We start from the raw sequence: 19,936 nt of genomic DNA on the forward strand, positions 1-19,936 counted from the left end.
ACCTGTCTTTCCCTTAGAAGAACCTTGTCCTTTTACTGAATGCTCTATAGTTCCAACTTGCAGCCTAATCCTCTTGCTGGATCCAGAACCAAGCAGGTGATGTCCGTCGGTAGTACCCTTATATATATATATATATATATATATATAATTGCATCTACATGGAGATACAAGAAAGTCTTTAAACTCTTCAGTCTTTATTCTGAATTCTGTCTCGCTGATGGAAGGCTTTACTGCTGCAACGTCTTAGAATGATAATCCTATTCATGTGACTCTCACTCTCTCAAACTCTGTTGAAGTCTGTGAATTTAAATCCTTGTCCTTCTATTTACACTGTCTCTGGAAGCTTTTACTGAGCGCTGGCAATTCCACGAAAATATAGATAATAATTGAACTTACTTCTCAAGAAGAATGTTCGCCAGCCTTACTTCTTGTTTACCTCCCAACTAGGGCGCTGTGAGGCAAGGCGAGTCCTTGGTTCTTCCACACTCTTGAGGACTCCGCCAAACTTGCAGATGAAAAGAAACTCTGTAGAATCCTGGAAACTCGGAATAGGTACCCAAGGAACCCTAAACCTCCTTGAAGGCACTCTGACTGGAACCTTAACTGAAGGAAGCGCGGAGCTCAGAGAGAACACCGCCTTCACGGAAAATTCGACGGTTGAAGTGCGCCACGCTCAGAACGAGCGGGCGCCACATCAACCCAGGATGCCTGCACCGCTGCCAGAGTGAGCACTGAGGAGAAAGACTGACATAGCAGCGGCCATCTTGGGAGAGGGAAAAAGACTACAGTCGTAAAGGACGGAGGAAGGCAGAGAGCGATCTCACTGAAACCACTCTTCGCCTCACCCCCAGGCGCCAAGCCCGACTCCTGGGTTGTATACTCAACCTGGGAAATCTAAGCCTAGACTCTCCAGTCCTGACAGTACCCCCCACCAAAACCCCCCTCCTCTCCTCCTTGGGCTTGGTGGGGTGAGTGCGATGAAACTCTCGGAGCAAACGTGGAGCATGGATATTGGATTGTGGCTCCCAGGACCTTTCCTCCGGCCCACAACCCTTCCAATCAACCAGATAGAAGATCTTCCCTCCTTGTGGCCTAGAATCAAGAATTCTTTTTACCTCAAATTCCTCCCTTCCTTGCACCAAAACTGGGGAGGGGGAATTACCTGCCCTAAAACCCTCTGGACTACGCTGGAGTAGTGAAACATGGAAAACTGGATGTATCTTTAGCCGGGGAGGAAGCCTAACCTTTACACTGACTGGGTTTACCATTCGCTCTACCTGAAAGGGACCCACAAATCTTGGCTGAAACTTCCGATTTCCCTTCAGTCGTAAATTTTTAGTAGAAACCCAGACCTGATCTCCCCTTTTATAGACTGGATTTGGGCGTCTCTTCTTGTCTGCCTGCCTCTTATAGGAAAACTTAGCCTTAGACAAATTCCTAGCAGCTAACCGAAAGGCCTCATGTAGATCTTGTACTACCGTTTCCACTGCAGGTACATCGCTCTCTTCCTTATCTACAAAAGTGTTGGGATGTCGACCAGAATTTAAATAGAATGTGGAGTAACCAGTAGAAGCATGCTGAGCATTATTATAGGCAAATTCTGCTGCCCAAATCAAGTCCGGCCACTCTCCCTCCTGATCCATCAAGAATAGACGCAAGTATTGCTCCAAATCCTGATTTACTCTTTCCGTCTGTCCATCAGTCTCTGGATGGAAACTAGTGGACAGACGGGAGTCTACACCCAACCTCTTTAAGAAGGATCTCCAAAAACGAGAGACAAACTGTGGGCCTCTATCTGAGATGACAATCTTTGGGATACCATGAGCCCTTACAATGTGCTGAGTGAATAGTTTGGACAACTGGGTAGCGTTAGGGAGAGCCTTTAGAGGGATAAAATGGCTCATCTTGGAGAAATGGTCCACTACCACCCATATGACCGAATAACCACTACTGGACGGGAGTTCCACAATGAAATCCATGGAAATGGTATGCCATGGGTATGGGGCTAAGGGCAGGGGCTGTAATAGACCTTGCGGAGCCCTTCTGGGAGTCTTCCCCTTGATACACACCTCGCAAGTGGCTACATACTGCCGCACCTGAGCTTCCATTGCCGGCCACCAGAACTCTCTTCGAATCAGCTCCAAAGTCTTCTTCACCCCTTTATGCCCAGCCAATGGCTCGTCATGGAAATGTTCAATGATTTGTTTTTGCAGTTCCAGATCTGACACAAACAACTTGTCTTGGTAGACGGGTCTCCCCTTCTTGACTTGGAATTCTTTCCCCTTAGCCGTCCAATCCCTCTCCTCTTCAGGGGACAACAAACTTGGGAGCTTCTTTTCAATGTCTGTGGAAGTGAGTGTTCCGATTATTCGATCCACTGGAATAATTACACCTTTTTCTGCCGTTGGGACATCGGTGCTCACATGTAGACGAGATAAGGCATCCGCCTTTCCATTTGCCGAGCCAGGTTTGTACGTTAAGACAAAATCATAATCTGCAAAAAATAGGGACCATCTCAATTGACGAGGGGTAAGAGTTTGGGCAGATTTCAAAAACTGGAGATTCCGATGATCTGTAAAAACGGTGACCACATGCTTGGCCCCCAGTAAATAATGCCTCCATTCTGAGAACGCATCTTTGACTGCCAATAGTTCCTTATCCGCAATTGGATAATTTATTTCTGCCGCAGTTAATTTCCTTGAACGAAACGCTACTGGATGTAACTGGCCCGTCAGCTTATGGCGCTGAGACAAAATCCCACCAATGGCCAAATTGGAAGCGTCTGCTTCCACAAAAAATGGGTCATCCGGATCTGGATGGAGCAGCACTGGGGATGACACAAAAATTCTCTTGAGTTCATTAAACGCTGCTTCAGTTTCCGCGTTCCACTCAAACTTGATCTTCTTTCTCAGTAGTCTGGTGAGTGGACCCACCCGCTCAGAAAAGTTGATGATGAAGCGTCTATAAAAATTGGCGAAGCCAAGAAAACTCTGAACTTCTTTCACTGAACGTGGAGAGGGCCACTCCTTGATAGCCTGCACCTTAGATTCATCCATAGAGACACCATTCGGAGACAGAACAAATCCCAAAAACTCTACTTGCGTGGAATGGAACACACACTTCTCTAATTTTACGAAAAGTTGGTTCTCCAGCAATCTCTTCAAGATGGATCTGACGTGTTGGATATGTTCCTCTAAGCTGGCCGAGAAAATGAGGATGTCATCAATGTAAACCACTGCAAATCGGTCCAGAAATTCTCTCAAAACGTCATTGACAAAATGTTGGAAGGCTGCCGGAGCGTTGCACAAACCAAAAGGCATGACCTGATATTCGAATAATCCAAAACGTGTACGAAAGGCCGTCTTCCACTCTTCTCCCTCGGCCATGCGTACCAAATGATACGCACCTCTCAAATCCAGTTTAGTGTATACCTTCGCTCCCTTGACTTGGTCCAAAAGTTCCGAAATCAAAGGTAGCGGATATCGATTCTTCTTGGTAACCAGATTGAGGGCGCGGTAGTCGATGCAAGTCCTCAGTTGGCCATCTTTTTTAGGAATAAAAAAGAGTGGAGACGAGACTGGTGACTGTGAAGGGCGGATGAAACCATTGGCCATATATTTGTTCAGATATTCTTTGAGATGGACATTCTCAGCTTCCGACAGCGCGTAAATTCGGCTACAGGGCAGAGAGGCGCCAGGCTCCAGCTCGATTCGGCAATCATACTCTCGATGGGGAGGTAGACGTTCTGCCTCTTTTTCATCAAACACCGAGGCGAGATCTTCATACTCTGGTGGAATCTCTTGAGTGTCTACGGCACAAATGGTCTTTGGAAAGCTTGCTAAGAGTTGGGATTGCGAAGCTTCCGATGGTTCTGGATTCGAATGAAAGCAATGATGCATACAGTAATCTGAATTCATACGAATTGATCGTTTTGCCCAATCAATTTGAGGATTATGCTCCGTGAGCCAAGGCAGACCCAAGATCAATTGAAATTGTGGAGCATCAATTAAGCTGAATTGCAAAGAACTAAGATGTTGTCCGGGTCCACACAACAAAATCTCCTCGGAATCAAAAACAATCGGCCCAGAGGACAAACTTGTTCCATCCACTGCTCGCACTGGCTCTGGCCGTTCCTTCCTCAAAAAGGTAATTCCAAGTGACTTGGCAAAACCAATGTCACAAAAATTCCCCGTGGCCCCTGAATCGATCATGACCGAAATTCCTTCCTTGACCTTCCCTCCAAACCTTATTTGGACAGATAAAATTAAATGTGGAGCCGACGATTGCAGGGTGTTAGCCACTAATTTCGGATCTGGAGTTGACTGTTCCTTCGCTTCCACCAGGGCAACCCCTTCTACTGGTGGAGCCGATCTTTTACCCAGGAAGGGTTCTTTGGCTTCTTAGGACATTCCTTCACGAAATGACCGGAGTTCCCACAGTACATGCACAACTTGCCCAAACGTCTCTTCTCTCTTTCTTCCTTCGACAAAGGTCCTCTGACCGAACCAATCTGCATAGGCTCATCCTCTGACAACGAATCCTTAGACTTGGATCCCTCTGATTTCATTCTGTCGAAACGGGGTGGTATATATCTAGTTTCCTTTCTCCTCTCGTTCTTCCTCTCACTTTGACGCTGATCGATCTGAAGAACCAAATCAATTAATTCTGAGACCTCAGTGGGACGTTTTGGGATCTGTGATAACCCATCCTTCAACTCATCCTTTAATCCACGATATAATATGGCAGCTCGTTTCGCCTCTGGCCAACTTGTTTCCACAATTAACTTGTTAAATTGAGCCAGGTAGGCCACTAGTTCACGATTCCCCTGCTTAAGATCTAATAACTCATTATCTGTGGATTGAGAGATGGACCGTCTGTCAAATATCCGTAGAAATTCTCTCTTGAAACCTTCGAATTCATACAAAATGGGATCATTGTTGTTCACCAAAGGCATGGACCACGCGGCGGCATCTCCACTCAGGTACGACAGCATGAACGCCACCTTTGACTGGTCTTCCTTAAAAATGATTGGCCGACAGAGGTAATGTAGAGAACATTGCGTGAGGAAAATTTGGGCCTTGTGTGGATCCCCACTATACCTTTCTGGAGCGGCCAGAGGGATTGTAGGAGAGATTGCGTGAATCACCTGCGTAGTGAGTTCTGCCGCAGAGGGGGCAGGGGCAAAAGAGGGTGTTTTTTCTTCCTTTACTGCTGAACGAGAACCCCCAGAAAACTCTTCAAACTGTTGACGCAAATAACTAGCATCTTGGGCAGACTTCCTGACCTCCTCTCTAAGGGACTTATTTTCCTCCATAGTATCACTTAACTGCTTTTGAATGCTATCTAACACTGTGGCCAAGGCCTTTACATCAATTCCCTCAGCCATCGTGCTCAGGTGGAATTAAATTGCGGGCACTTCAATCTGTCAAGTACCTTAGCAGCTTCAACGGATTCCACAGGAGCAGATGCTGGATCTCCACTCCTCCACTCCGCTACCGCCAGCTAATAGCTCACGAGCAGCAGAGCGGGGGAAAGGGGAATTGGACAGAAAAGAGAGACTGCACCGTGTCTTCTTCTTGGACTGGATTCGGAGCTTCTTCCTCACGACTCCTGCAAAGAGAGTTACTCAACAACTATTCTACAGTTAATTACACTATTAGTTGTGGTACTTATTTACTCACTATACCTGTCCTGACACAGTGGGTAGCTACTCTCTGGTTTGATTCGACAGATGTCTTCTAAGGAGCAGAGGAGTTGAACTGGTGGTGTGTGAAACCCTGTAAATAGAATCACATGTAAACCCAATTACCTACTACCTTGCTCCCCTCCCTTCACCTTGTCTTCTTATACCTGTCTTTCCCTTAGAAGAACCTTGTCCTTTTACTGAATGCTCTATAGTTCCAACTTGCAGCCTAATCCTCTTGCTGGATCCAGAACCAAGCAGGTGATGTCCGTCGGTAGTACCCTTATATATATATATATATATAATTGCATCTACATGGAGATACAAGAAAGTCTTTAAACTCTTCAGTCTTTATTCTGAATTCTGTCTCGCTGATGGAAGGCTTTACTGCTGCAACGTCTTAGAATGATAATCCTATTCATGTGACTCTCACTCTCTCAAACTCTGTTGAAGTCTGTGAATTTAAATCCTTGTCCTTCTATTTACACTGTCTCTGGAAGCTTTTACTGAGCGCTGGCAATTCCACGAAAATATAGATAATAATTGAACTTACTTCTCAAGAAGAATGTTCGCCAGCCTTACTTCTTGTTTACCTCCCAACTAGGGCGCTGTGAGGCAAGGCGAGTCCTTGGTTCTTCCACACTCTTGAGGACTCAGCCAAACTTGCAGATGAAAAGAAACTCTGTAGAATCCTGGAAACTCGGAATAGGTACCCAAGGAACCCTAAACCTCCTTGAAGGCACTCTGACTGGAACCTTAACTGAAGGAAGCGCGGAGCTCAGAGAGAACACCGCCTTCACGGAAAATTCGACGGTTGAAGTGCGCCACGCTCAGAACGAGCGCGCGCCACATCAACCCAGGATGCCTGCACCGCTGCCAGAGTGAGCACTGAGGAGAAAGACTGACATAGCAGCGGCCATCTTGGGAGAGGGAAAAAGACTACAGTCGTAAAGGACGGAGGAAGGCAGAGAGCGATCTCACTGAAACCACTCTTCGCCTCACCCCCAGGCGCCAAGCCCGACTCCTGGGTTGTATACTCAACCTGGGAAATCTAAGCCTAGACTCTCCAGTCCTGACAGTACATTTAATAATATACTTGTTTCAAATACCAATTGGGCCCATTTATTTTGACTAACATGACACATATACTGATGCACATTTATTCGTACAGTGGAAAGGTCATGTTCTAGTTTATTATCACAGCAGAAACAACATAGAAACAAGCCTTCTGATCAGAGGCATCTTAATGTGTTTTTTATCTTACTGCTCAAATTTAACCCTTGGCATCATGGTTTTTGTTGAATACATTTTCTTTAAACAAATATAACTGGAAAAATATACCACAGTATAAACCATATGTGCAGATGCGCATATTGCCTCTCGTGAGTTATAGACTCCGTCCCACACACAACAGGGGGAGAGGATATAGCCTGACGGCTAGAGCGGTCAACTGCGAAGCTGGGGAAACGTGTTTGAGTCTCGGCAGGGGATGCACAACATCCTGCGATTCTGGGCAAATCACTTAATCTTCCCGTGCCTAACCAAAATGAATGTGTCCCTCTGTAACGCAACTAGTGCTTGTATGGAGTGCTCTGATACCTTAGGGTCAAGTTTGTGCTATATAAAACTCTGAAGCAAAAAAAATGGAAATAAATTACATTTTATGTTCTCTGTGTATATAATATAAGACTATTCACAGTCGAAATGCGGTAATGAAATACATTTTCAACTGCCATGCATATTCCCCCTGAGTGTGCGCTTTATTTTGCTTGGGGGAAGAATATTAGCCAGCCGCTGAATCCAGATTGAGGACTCCAAAACTACAAAACTACCAAGCATATTGGTCGCTACTCCAGAGGTAAGCTTGGCCCACGGGGACGTTGCTCTGGTGGGGGGGCATGCATGCACTTGTGCTCGGGCGTACTCCCTCGTGGGTGTGGCGCTAGGGGTTCAAGTACTTACGCCTCTGGTTACCGGCTAACTAAGGGGAATTTATTATTTGAATAAGCATGTGCTGGATTGACCGCAAATTTAACCTGTGCTTCACGACTACATACTTGCCCCAAAAACTTTTACTGAACAACATAAAGAGTACAATGGCACCCTTCTAACATACTCGTATTTTTCCACATATCTTTGCAATGCTCCGAATTTCTCAATGGCATCGCTATTTGATTGTCTTTGGTGAATGTGGTGATGACAGCCCATATGGGTCGAATTGGTTTGCACTACAATTCCCAGAAATCACGGCGGCTGCCGTCCAGATTTTACGAAGTATGGCAATAATAGCGGGACATTTGTTGTAAGTGCGATTGTAGTTTGCCCCACATGATGCCTCTGATGAGGGCAGTGACCAGAAACGCGTCACGCGTCATGCGTCAGGCATGGTATGGCAGGGTAATGGATTCCTAACTACCGTTTTCTTTGAGGATCAACCGGCTGAGCAGTGCACTTCTCCTCGGACAACTCTCTTTTGTAAACATATATCTATATAGCTATATATATTTTAACTGAAAAAAACATAGGTTTCAAGGGCGTTATAGTTAGTTGGACATTTCACTCGTACAAAACCATAGAAATTCCCCCGTTATAGTTAGTTCAGCTAACTATAACTCGCGCACCCGCAATGCACTGCTGATGATGTCACATATTACATCACTCATGACATGGTCAGTGACATTACTCATGACATCACTGATGACATCTCAAATGACATCACTAATGACATCATCTAGTGAATGTGTGTTTTTCTGAAAATTAAATATGTTTTATATATGTATATCTCAAGGTCGATGGAAGAATAAGTGGGTATATAAGTGTCTAAATGGATGATTTTGTTTTTGTAAAATTGATTGTATAACGGACTGATTAAGTGTATCTTAGTGAACACATGGGTTAGTGAGTAATGTTTAAGTATGTAAATATCTGTATCAGTCTCTCACTTTGTGTATAAGTGGCTGCATGGGTTGGTGAGTAGCTACATGAGTGTCTATATAGGTTATTAGTTGGTTTTTCGAGTATCAGTATGAATGTCTGTATGGTTCAGTGGGGCGTATTACTTAGTGCATAGATGCATGAATGAGTGCGTCACTGTTTGTATGTATTGAAGACAGTATGTGTGCAGGACTGTATGGGTGGATGAGTGTGTGTATGGGTGTGTTAGTGAGTGAATGACTGTCTCAATAGTGCCTTTATAAGTAATTACATAAATTTTAAACTAGTATATGTGAGTATTGGTGTTTATAAGTGAGTATATGAGAGAGTGAGAGATTGGAAGAATTCCTGTATAAATTAGTCTGTGTTTCTATAAGTGATTGCTTAAGAGAGTAAGTATGTGTACGTTTCTGTATCAGTAAGTGTGGTGGTGTGTGTATAACTGTATATGCAATTTAATGGATGTTTGATACTTTGTTTGCATGTGTGACTATGTGTGTGAGTAACTCTATGGATGAGTGTCATTGTGTAACAGGATGTATAGGTGTATGAGTAAATATGATGAGTGAGTACATGTATGAGTGACTTTATAAGACTGTTGGTGAATGAGTGGATGCATGTGTAGATCTTGGAATTACTAAATTGGTGTGTTGTAAGTGGTATTGGCATGTCCATTGTTTTGAAAATGTTAGTTTCTATATTTGAGTGTGTGTGTCAAAGGATATATTAGGCTGAGAGGAGGTCTGCCACTCTATCACAAGGATGATGTCATCAGTGATGTCATTTGAGATGTCATCAGTGATGTCATGAGTGATGCGGGCGCGCAAGTTATAGTTAGCTGAACTAACTATAACGGGGGAATTTCTATGGTTTTGTACGAGTGAAATGTCCAACTAACTATAACGCCCCTGAAACCTATGTTTCTTTCAGTGAATTTCGAAGGTTTTTTAAATGTTAATTCCTAAATATAACGAACCTGAAACCTTTGGTTTTTTCAGTGAATTTCAAAGGTTTTTTAAATGCTAATTTGTAACTATAACGTGCCTGAAACCTATGATTTTTTCAGTTAATTTCTAAGGTTTTTTAAATGCTAGTTTCTAACTATGCCTACAGTGGTAGGACATGTAAAGAAAGAAGAAAAACACACAGAAAGAAGAAAAAGAAATGCAGAAAGATGCAACAGAAGTCCTCAAAGACGAAGAAAAGTGCAGGAAGAAGGAAGACGTGCAGAAAGAACAAACAGAGGAGCAGAAAGAAGCCTTGTTACAAAATCATCCAGTACCCTCAACTTTTTCAGATGGGTACTGGTGGTATCTGACTCTGACTAACCAGTCCTAGAGCCAGTGCTATGCTAAAAGACACTTAGAATACCGTTAAAACACCTACATACACTAGGGAACACTATGCGTTGGGGTACCCATGTGATTACCATTAAAACTACCGCTAAAACGCACCACAGGGCGCGTTTGCACACTGGTGAAGGGAGGGGCGAGCTGAGCTGTGGCCGTTTTAATTTGGTGGATAAAGTCCCCTTGAATCCTGAGTGTCCCTTGGGTACAACTAGCCCACTAGGTACCTCCAGTAAGTGCCACAGAGCTGTGTTGCAGAGAGGTGTAAAAAGGGGCACGACCTGGACCACCTCTCTGCAACGCAGCGCAGTGTCGCTTACTGGAAGCACCTGGTGGGCTAGTTAGCCCCCAGGGGCCCTCAGGATTGAAGGGGAATTATTTCCCCAAATTAAAAAGCGTCACAGGGCGTGTTTGAACACGTCACCTTAGGCCCCGTCCCCTCCCTTCACCACTGTGTAAACGCGCCCTGTGGCCGTTTTAAGTTGGGAGATTAAGTCTCCTTGAATCCTGAGGGTCCCTGGGGTCCAACTAGCCCACTAGGTAACTCCAGTAAGCGCCACAGAGCTGCGTTGCAGAGAGGTGTAAAAAGGGGCACAGCCTAGACCACCTTTCTGCAACGCAGCGCAGTGGCGCCTACTGGAAGCACCTGGTGGGCTAGTTGGCCCCCAGGGGCCCTCAGGATTGAAGGGGAATTATTTCCCCAACTTAAAACGTGCCACAGGGCGTGTTTGCTCACGTCACCTCAGGCCCCGTCCCCTCCCTTCACCACTGTGTATACACGCTCTGTGGACGTTTTAAGTTGGGAGATTAAGACCCCTTGAATCCTGAGGGTCCCTAGGGTCCAACTAGCCCACTAGGTACCTCCAGTAAGCGCCACAGAGCTGCATTGCAGAGAGGTGTAAAAAGGGGCACAGCCTAGACCACCTCTCTGCAACGCAGCACAGTGGCACTTACTGGAATCACCTGGTGGGCTAGTTGGCCCCAGGGGTAGGGTGACCAGACGTCCCCGTTTTCCCAGGACGGTCCCTGTTTTTGGAGAAGTGTCCCAACACTTTTCTCCAAGTGACTCAAATGTCCCTGTTTTCAAACAGTGTCCAGGTTAAACACATAAATGGCCCTGTTTTTCATTGTTACAGTTGAGCATGCGCGCGCATACTCTCTTTGCACTGTTTACAGCATGTGTTGTCACTGAGGTGAGTGCTGTAGCAAGAAGGGAAATCCTTTGAAGAGAGACATTTTACACGCAGCGCCACCTACGTCATTTTGCCAGCCAAAGTTTCTATTTTGAATAAAACAATATTTCTTCGTCCTGTAGTTTGTATTCATAGCCATACAAACTTTTCAGTAGCCCTTATGCATACCGTGCAAGGATTAATGCATTGCTCATTGCATGTTTTATTCCTAAACAATTGATGCATCTGTGTTCTCCATATCAAAGCTATGACTTGACCTTTTGACTGACTTTTCAGATCACGGCAAAGTGTTTAGCTGGAAAGAACTTAAAGGAGCAGGGTTAATGCCTGTGGAAGAGGCGAGAAGCGCTGCTCGACCTTTTTGCTCAGGTCTTCACACTATTGCACTATGGGATGATACCAATGGCTAGAGTGCACTATACATACCCCAGTAAGGTAAAATGACATCTCAGCAGTGACCACGTAAATGTGGGAGGACTGTGTGGTCGGCCAGCCTTTGCGACCCTTAAGACCCTAAGGCAGTAATACCTGGAGAGAAGTGTTTTTTTTTACATTGGTCCAAGGCTGTCATTTGGCAATTTAGCATTCTGCAGTTTACCTCCCATGCTTTTCTGTCATGAGCAACTAAGCAGCATTGGTGAGTTGTACTTTACGTGGTGCTGACGCAGCAGCTATAGAAATAAGCATTGATAAAGGTAGTAAATCTGGCGCCTGTTAGCCTGTGATGGTCTATTGATTTTTGGCAAATATATGCTATAGTCCTTAAAAGTGTAAATGTAATAAAAAGTACTAATGCTGCTGTGTAAAGGAGAGGGGTGCCAATAAAAGACCGCAAATTTGTTGTCTGCAATGCTTCATCTCGGTCTGTGGAGGGAGCTGTCATTGTAGTCCTTTTTCTATGTGTATGACAGCTGTCAAATAGTCCTACTTTTATGTCGATGGTTACTGCAAACCGGAGTCCTACTTCTATGTCTATGACCTGTCCCCGTTTTTTGTTTTGAGAATCTGGTCACCCTACCCAGGGGGCGCTTTTGCAGGGTGCTGCAGGGAGGGGGCGGGGCCTAAGGCGCGATACCGGTCTTTTTTTGTGTGTGTTTTTAAGAAGGGGGGCAATGTGCCCCCCCCTTTCTTTTCCTAATTTCTTTGGCCCTGGGCCTGACTCCTATTGTTTGGTTTTTCAATTTTTTTTTTAAGGGGGCCACATGGCCCTCTCCCGAGGCCATAATCGGCCCGGGGACCCCATCCCCCGGGGCCGGCCTTTCCTTTTATTTTTATTTTTTATTTGTTTTTATTATTTGGGAGGGGGGCGGCATGGCCCCCCTCCCCGGCCACTTATGGCCCCGGGGACCCCATTCCCCGGGGCCAGCCCTATCCGATGGGGACCGTGGGTGGGTCCCCAATCTCCCCATGGTCCCACCGGCTCTCCGCCTCTTGCGGGAGCCGGCATTGCTTTTCCACACGGGGAGCGGCTAAGATGGAGCTCCCCGAGTGGAAAAGCAATCTGCTTTGGTATTTTTGAAGAGAGAGCAGGTTTCCTGCTCTCTCTTCCAAATACCAAAGCAGAGTTTGCTATGGCAGGGTGGGAGCCGCGAGGCTCCCGCCTTCCCATAGCAAACAGCAGTGTCCCTGGGGTGGGCACCCCGGGACACTGCCTGAGCCTGCCCTGGGGGGTGGCGGTCCCCAGGGCCATGACAAGGCTCCAGGAGTGGGGCCGCGCGGCCCCCCTCCCACCATTTACAAAGCCCCGGGGGTAGTGGTCCCCGGGGCTTGGGGGTCCGTCACGGACCCCCTAATTTTAATATTTAGAGCCCCAGGGAGGTGGCGGTCCCCGGGGTGTGTTGGGGGGTTCATACCCCCACACAGGTTTTTTTTTGTTTCAAGAAAAACAAGCCCCGGGGTGTGGCGGTCCCCAGGGCTACGGGGGGGGCCGTGAGCCCCCCGCAAATAATTTAGATAAGCCCCGGGGGGTGAGGTCCCCGGGGCTTTGGGGGGTCTTTGAGCCCCCCCACACATTTCATTCCAAAGCCCCGGGGGGTGGCGATCCCCGGGGCTGGGGGGGCTGTGAGCCCCCCCGCAATTATGTTTGAAAAGCCCCCATCCCAAACACTTTTGGGATGGGGAGGCCACCTAGGGGGGAAATATTAATGAAGCGCGGGAGCCCGCGCTTCGTTTTTTAAAAAATTTAGGCGGAAATTCATGTTTCTACCCTGTCCCCCTTTTTGCGCATGACTTTTTCTGTTTTCGTGTGCCTCGGTTCTACCGAGGCACAAGATGGCTGCCAACACTTCCTGGTTTGGAGTGTTGACAGCCAATTAGCATAAAGCTCGTGATCGGGAGGGTGCGCGGATCCTGCGCGGCCATAGATATATATGTGTTTTTACTTTTGATTTTCTCAGCAACTACTGAACGGATTTACACCATTTAACAAAAAGGGTTCTTTCTGAACCAAGAACTACCTCTTTGCCAAATTTGGTGTAATTCCGTTCAGCAGTTCGGGCTGTAGCCGTGTCTAAAGTTTCCTATGGAAAATTGCATAGGGAAAACACGTTTTAGGACCCCCCTTTTTTCTCGGCCCCCGCTTGCCAAATCACCCCGAAACTTTCAAGATAGGAGCAGACCGGAGCGCCCCACGAGTTTAGAAAATTTCACGAAGATTCGTCAACCGCCGCCAAAGTTATTGAGAATAGAATGTTGAGAATTTCCTATGAAAAATAGGTCCTAAGTATAACTATCTACTGGCGACCGCCAGTAGATAATATATATATATATGTGTGTGTGATCAAGGGTACGGCTGTGCCCGAAACGCATCACTGAGCGAAGGACAAGAATAAATCTTCCTGCCAGCAATCTGGGTCCGTTCTCCTTTGTTCGCCGCTGCCGCTGCCGCTGCTGCTGTTGTGGTGTTGAAAGCGGAGGTTCGGAGGAGCTTAGCAGTTTTCGTATATATATATATATATATATATATATATATATATATATATATATATATATATATATATATATATATATAATGACAGTAAAAATAAAAATATATGTGGCCTGATATTAGAGCAACTGTACTAAGGAAATACACATTAGCACATTTATTACTACATTGTAAAATTTCAGTTTATTACCACAGCATATCAAAACTGACATGAATAGCGCCCTTTTACTTCTCATGGGTTGCATGTAACAATTACTTTAATAAGGGAAACAAATCTACTAATAGTCATGAGGTCTCTTCTGTGTGAATTTTCTATTCTGCACAAATGTAACCCCTTTTATCTTGGATTTGATTAAGTATCTTGTGCATAATATGTCAATTCCTAATATTGTTGAGGGAGTGGAGGGACATCATTCCTCACTCGAGGCTTTTACTAATATGTTTTGTGTCCCTCCACACACTCATCAATGAAAAGTTTACATGGGAGTTTGACTACACCCAACCAACCATGGACAGCCAAACCCGCTGCATATGGCCTGTGCAATGGTGTTGGACACAGGGTCTGCATTGAACAAGAAAGTTTAAAAAAGACATTCAGTTTTCCTTAGCTAGTAGCAAAGATTTTAACGAATAAAGTCCTTGTGTAAAGTGGGTCCAGCAGCTTATATAATAGGGCTTTAAGGTCCCCGCTAATCTGCTTTCGATTGAGGCTTTGTCTTTCTTGCCAGCAGCTTACACCTTATGTGTAGCTTGTCCTAGAAACTTTGCTACACAGCATGCATCTAAGATCTAAGAATACGAATTGCTGTATAGTAGCCTTGTGTGCTCAGTTGTCGACAGAGTGGTTTCAGCCATTTTGCCCACGATGATTTGTACGCCGGGCAAGCAAACATTAAATGGGCAGTGCTTTCAAATCGGGCACTTGCAACATGGGCAGTTTTTCTCCTTGCTTGGGCTCCACTTTGCTGTCGCCTCACGAACAGGTAGAGTTCCGTGCCTAAAGTTGATGTAGAGTGTTCTATCTCTTGGTACTTTAAATGTGTCGAGAAAGGGCTCAAAATATCCTATCTGCTTGTGGGAATAGAATTCTAGTGTTAGTTTGCCCATGCTGAGATTATGGTTCTCTTGTAGGTCCACCCATTCCCAGTATAGGCGTTTGAGTTCCTCTCTCCTCGGGGGTACCTAGCCGGCCTAGCAGCCCTGGAGACCCATAGCTGACAGCGTTCTTTTAATAACAGCAATCCAGCCTATTTTCCCGCCAGTGTCTAGACTTATAATCTCAGTCATGGCTTCTACATAGGAAGAGAGTTCAGGCGTCCGCCTAATGTGGACCCAAAAGAGTAGGGCGCGCAACCTAGCTATGTCACCCAATGATCACCTACCCATATTTAACAATAGGGGAGCAAGGGGGACGTACTTGGGTACCATGCCCAGGTCTCTCAGAAATATGTATCCTGACCTGCAGAGCTCATCAAGTTTTTCGAACCCCCAGACTTCTGCTCCATAAAGGGCAGAGCTGACTGCTTTTAGTTCGTAGATTTGGAGTGCTGGGGCTACGGGCCTAGTATGAGAAAGGCAATATTCTTTCCCAATTACTCCAGTTATTATTTTATGTCCCAGCGAAATCTTTGCTATGTGGGGTTTCCAGGACATCTTGTCAGAAAATCTTTCGCCAAGATAATCAAAGGTGTCCACCTTTTCGAGGGGGACACCACCTAGCAAAGGGCCGCTTTTGTATGACCTGTGGCAATTAAAAGCCATAAATTTGGTTTTAGAGATGTTTATGACCAATCCCATGTTATCGCAGAAAAGTTGAAATCTATTAATAACATGCTGTAACCCTGCTGGGGTCTTAGATATCAGCAGGGTATCGTCTGCGAATAACAGGGTTGGTATTTTGTTTTTAAAGTTTCATGCAGATTTATATGACTCACCAAAACCTCCCTGTGCTATCACTACTAGCAGAATCTGAATCTCAGAAGTGGTGCAGGCAGAAGAGAAGTATTGCCAACTCTTACTGCAACAAAATACAGTATTCAAAACAGTGCAAGTCTGGAATAGAGTTCTTTAGGAGTGTTGTGTCAAATCCATTTGTGAAAGAAACTGAAATGGTCAGGTGAAGATTGAGGTGCACCTGAAAGTGTGTGCTACACTCATACCCCAATATCCAAGGTCAATGATTATTGGATCTAGGTCCATTGGGAGGAGTGTGTTACAATGTCATATCAGAATACCTGGGGTGATTAAAGATTTGATTGAGTTGCATTGGAAGGAATGTGTATGTAATGCTGGGGATACATTTGAGGTGCATTGAAAGGAATGGGTAGTTAATAACAGACTATTTAAAATATAGCGTGATTCTGGATTGAAATGAGATGTATTTGGAAGGGGTGTGCTATAATGTAATAGGGGAATATCTGAAGTAATTCAGGACTGAATTGAGTTGCATTAGTAGAGGTGTGTTTCCTGTCATACTAGATTGTCTGGAACAACTGAAGAGTGAACTGAAAACATTGGAAAATATATGTTAGGCCCCAAAGTAGAGTAATGACGGTGACTAAAATCAGGGTTGCAGTGCATGACTAATAAAGATCTAATTTGCTGCACTGGAATATCAAAGTTATGCAGTTTAAAATGAACATGCATTGGAGATGATGCATTATGTGGTGTGTCCTGTGCACCTCTTTTATTTCTCACCGACCTGATAATTTTCTAAGTTTGAGATATATGCAACAGATTAACGCAATTATGATAGTTACCTTCTGAGGGTCAAAGTTGCTCATTACTGGAATCTCCATAGCCTGCACCTGAAGCAGGCCTGATAAGAGCAGACCAAGGCTTATCCACATCGCAGACATGATGGTCTTCAAGGTCTCAAGCTGTCTGCGACTCTGGGTCTTTTATGGCTGGAGGACTCTGTCTCCTGTGGCTCAGATGATTGCTGAGCCACACACTGAGCATTTATACATCTCACTACAGGAAGTAAAGCAGGAAGGTTATTTGCTGCCAAGACTTTGTTATGTAACACATTGCACCACTGGAGATACACAAGATATCTTGATGATCTAATGTCACTTTTATGCTGTCAAATACTTGACTCTGCTTGATAAAACTGGCTTAGTTTCTGGTTGCATGCATTGATTAACAAAAGATCTTAATTTACGGTTAAGTAATCTCCTACATTGGTTTCCTGGCATAGCTATTCTAGCTTGCTTGCTCCAAATGTGGGAAGAAGATAAAGTGCAAGCCAACTGTAGGTCATGAGGTGATCCCTAAATCTTAATTGCTGGACATCCATGTGAGACACCGAAACATAGGAGAGCAATGTGTGATCTTTTTCACATAATGACATGTTGCATGAGTTTAAAGTGATCACCGGGCATGACAAGGCAGTAGGGAGATTCATCATATTATTGAGGTGCAAAGGTCAACTTTACTGAGTAGAAGAAAGCAACTATAGAGTATGCCATTAATGTAATTGCTAAAACTCATGGTTATTCACATGGGATGAGATGATATGCAGTCAAAATGATGTATTGCTCTCTAAATGGGCAGACTCAATCCAAGCAAGATTCCGAAAAACTTTCCTGATCTGTACTGGACAAAGCAAGTCATACTGTGTTTCCCCTTTGTCTTGAAATTGAACAGATGCAAGTTTGGGTCTTGTCTTCAGCCCTTTTAATCCTCTGAACCTCTAGAAATTAGGGAATTTATTGGTAATGTTGCTGTCTGTCCCTTGTACTGCTTTAGTGCGTATTCCAGACCACTGCTACCCCATCTTAAAAATAAGAGCCAAAGCATTAAGATTACTTTCTATTTTGCCCGGAATGGCCATGTCATGAATGCAAGAAAGGTATTCCACAATGTCAATAATATAATCTACTAACATGTTCCCCACATTCAATGTGTGGTTCAATTGTCTTTCTCTATGTATTAGATGTTCTTCTTCCACGGAGTGCCTTTAGGCGTAAATCCACCAGCAAGTCCAGAAGTGCCCAACCTCTATTATTGTGTCTTTTGTCATTTTTTAGAGTGATGTGATACCAGAATATAGTTGTTAGATTATTCTTAAACAAAATAGTGCTAATTGCAGTTAATAATGGAAAATCTACACCTAGGTGCCGATTCCGATCAGGGTAAAAAAAATTGCGTACGACTCGTATCCGTATATTTTCACGTACGAATCGTACAAGTACCGTACAAACTGTGAAGTACGATCCGTAGGTGAAAAATACATACGAATTGCGTTGGGAAAATTGTCCGAGAGGGAGCCGTACATTTTTACGTCCGAATAGCGTCGGGAAAAGTGTCCGATAGGGAGCCGGACATTTTTACGTGCAAATCGTAAAACAGAAGTCCGAGCGCGCAAGTACGATCCATACCGCCCGTCCGAATTCACAACCACATGTAAAAGGCCCCGTACGGAGCGAACGCTGTAGCACACATGTACACGGGTAAACTTGTGCCCGAATGCGAGTCGTACAACCCCCCCTCACCCCGCACATGTCAGCACCGTACCCCCATATGTCAGCACCGTACCCCCCCTCCGCACCATACCCCAACACCGTAGCACAGCCCCGCACCTGTACGCGCCGCACCCCAGGCCAGTCTCCCAGCCCCGCATCTGTACACCCCGTACCCCAGGACCATACCCCAGTCCCCCCTTATGTACGCGCCGTACCCCCAGCCCCCTGTAGGTACGCGCCGTACCCCCAGCCCCCCATAGGTACGTGCCATACCCCCACCCCGTATGTATGCGCCATACCCCCAGCCCCCCGTAGGTACGCGCCGTACCCCACAGCCCCCCGTAGGTACGTGCCGTACCCCCAGCCGCCGTAGGTACGCGCCGTACCCCCACCCCATATGTACGCGCCGTACCCCCAGCCCCCCATTGGTACGCACCGTACCCCCAGCCCCCGTAGGTAAGCGCCGTACCCCCAGCCCCCCGTTGGTACGCGCCGTACCCCCACCCCCATATGTATGCGCCATACCCCCAGCGCATAGCGCTGGGGGTACGGTGCGTACATACGGGGGGCTGGGGGTACGGCACGTACCTACGGGGGACTGGGGGTATGGCGCGTACCTACGGGGGCTGGGGGATACGGCACGTACTGGGCCCCCGTTTCCTCGTGCATCGCGGCATACTTAGCTTTTCCGGCACTTTTTGGCTCCCGTAAAAATATAGCCATGCGGAGTGCTGTGGGTACGAATCGTACTTGCTGGTCCGTAAAACGCTGCCTGACTCCGTGCGGACGTCGCGTACACGCTGTCCAGGATCGGAATTGTATGTATTTTTTAGCCGCACAGTGTTTTTTATGATTCGTACGGAAATGGTATTTCTGTACGAATCGTACTTGCTGGTTTGTACGGTGGATTTCCTGGGTACGAGTCGTACGGAGAAAACGCTCCGTACGACCATTTGTACCCGGGTTTTACAGGATCGGAATCGGCACCCTAGTGTGATGATTTGTTTGTAAATACTATTTAGAACACAATATATATGTACATATAAATTACTGAAAAAACAAATGGTTACACTGGCGTTATAGTCAGGTTTTGTAATAAGTTCTTACTTGGCATTAAAAATAACCTTAGAAATTCACTGCAAAAAAATTATTTGAAGGGACGCTATAGTTAGGTGAACATGTTACAGTTTTAAACTAACAAAACAACTGAAACTCAGCAGTGATAGATCTCTCAAGTAACTATAACTCGTGTCCCAAAGTATCTATGACCCACGCCCCCACCGTGTACAGTTTTGTCATCAATAATGTCATTTCAAATGTTTCGGTAATGTTATCTATGATATCATAGAACATGTCATGAGTGATGTAATATGTGGGGTAGTTAG

The 19,936-nt window shown here is 45.5% G+C and overlaps 1 protein-coding gene across 1 annotated transcript in view; it reads right to left on the reverse strand.

Moving 5' to 3' along the window:
- Positions 1–16,943, reverse strand: part of LOC146868511 (olfactory protein-like) — a 39,529-nt gene extending 22,586 nt beyond the window's left edge. Inside the window, exon 1 of the mRNA XM_085615623.1 lies at positions 16,845–16,943. Coding sequence (XP_085471749.1) covers positions 16,845–16,943 — 99 coding nt within the window. The remainder of the gene's footprint in view (positions 1–16,844) is intronic.
- Positions 16,944–19,936: the final 2,993 nt, after the last annotated feature.

This window comes from Triturus cristatus, chromosome 1_2 (genome assembly GCF_964204655.1).
Source record: "Triturus cristatus chromosome 1_2, aTriCri1.1, whole genome shotgun sequence".
NCBI lineage: Eukaryota > Metazoa > Chordata > Amphibia > Caudata > Salamandridae > Triturus > Triturus cristatus.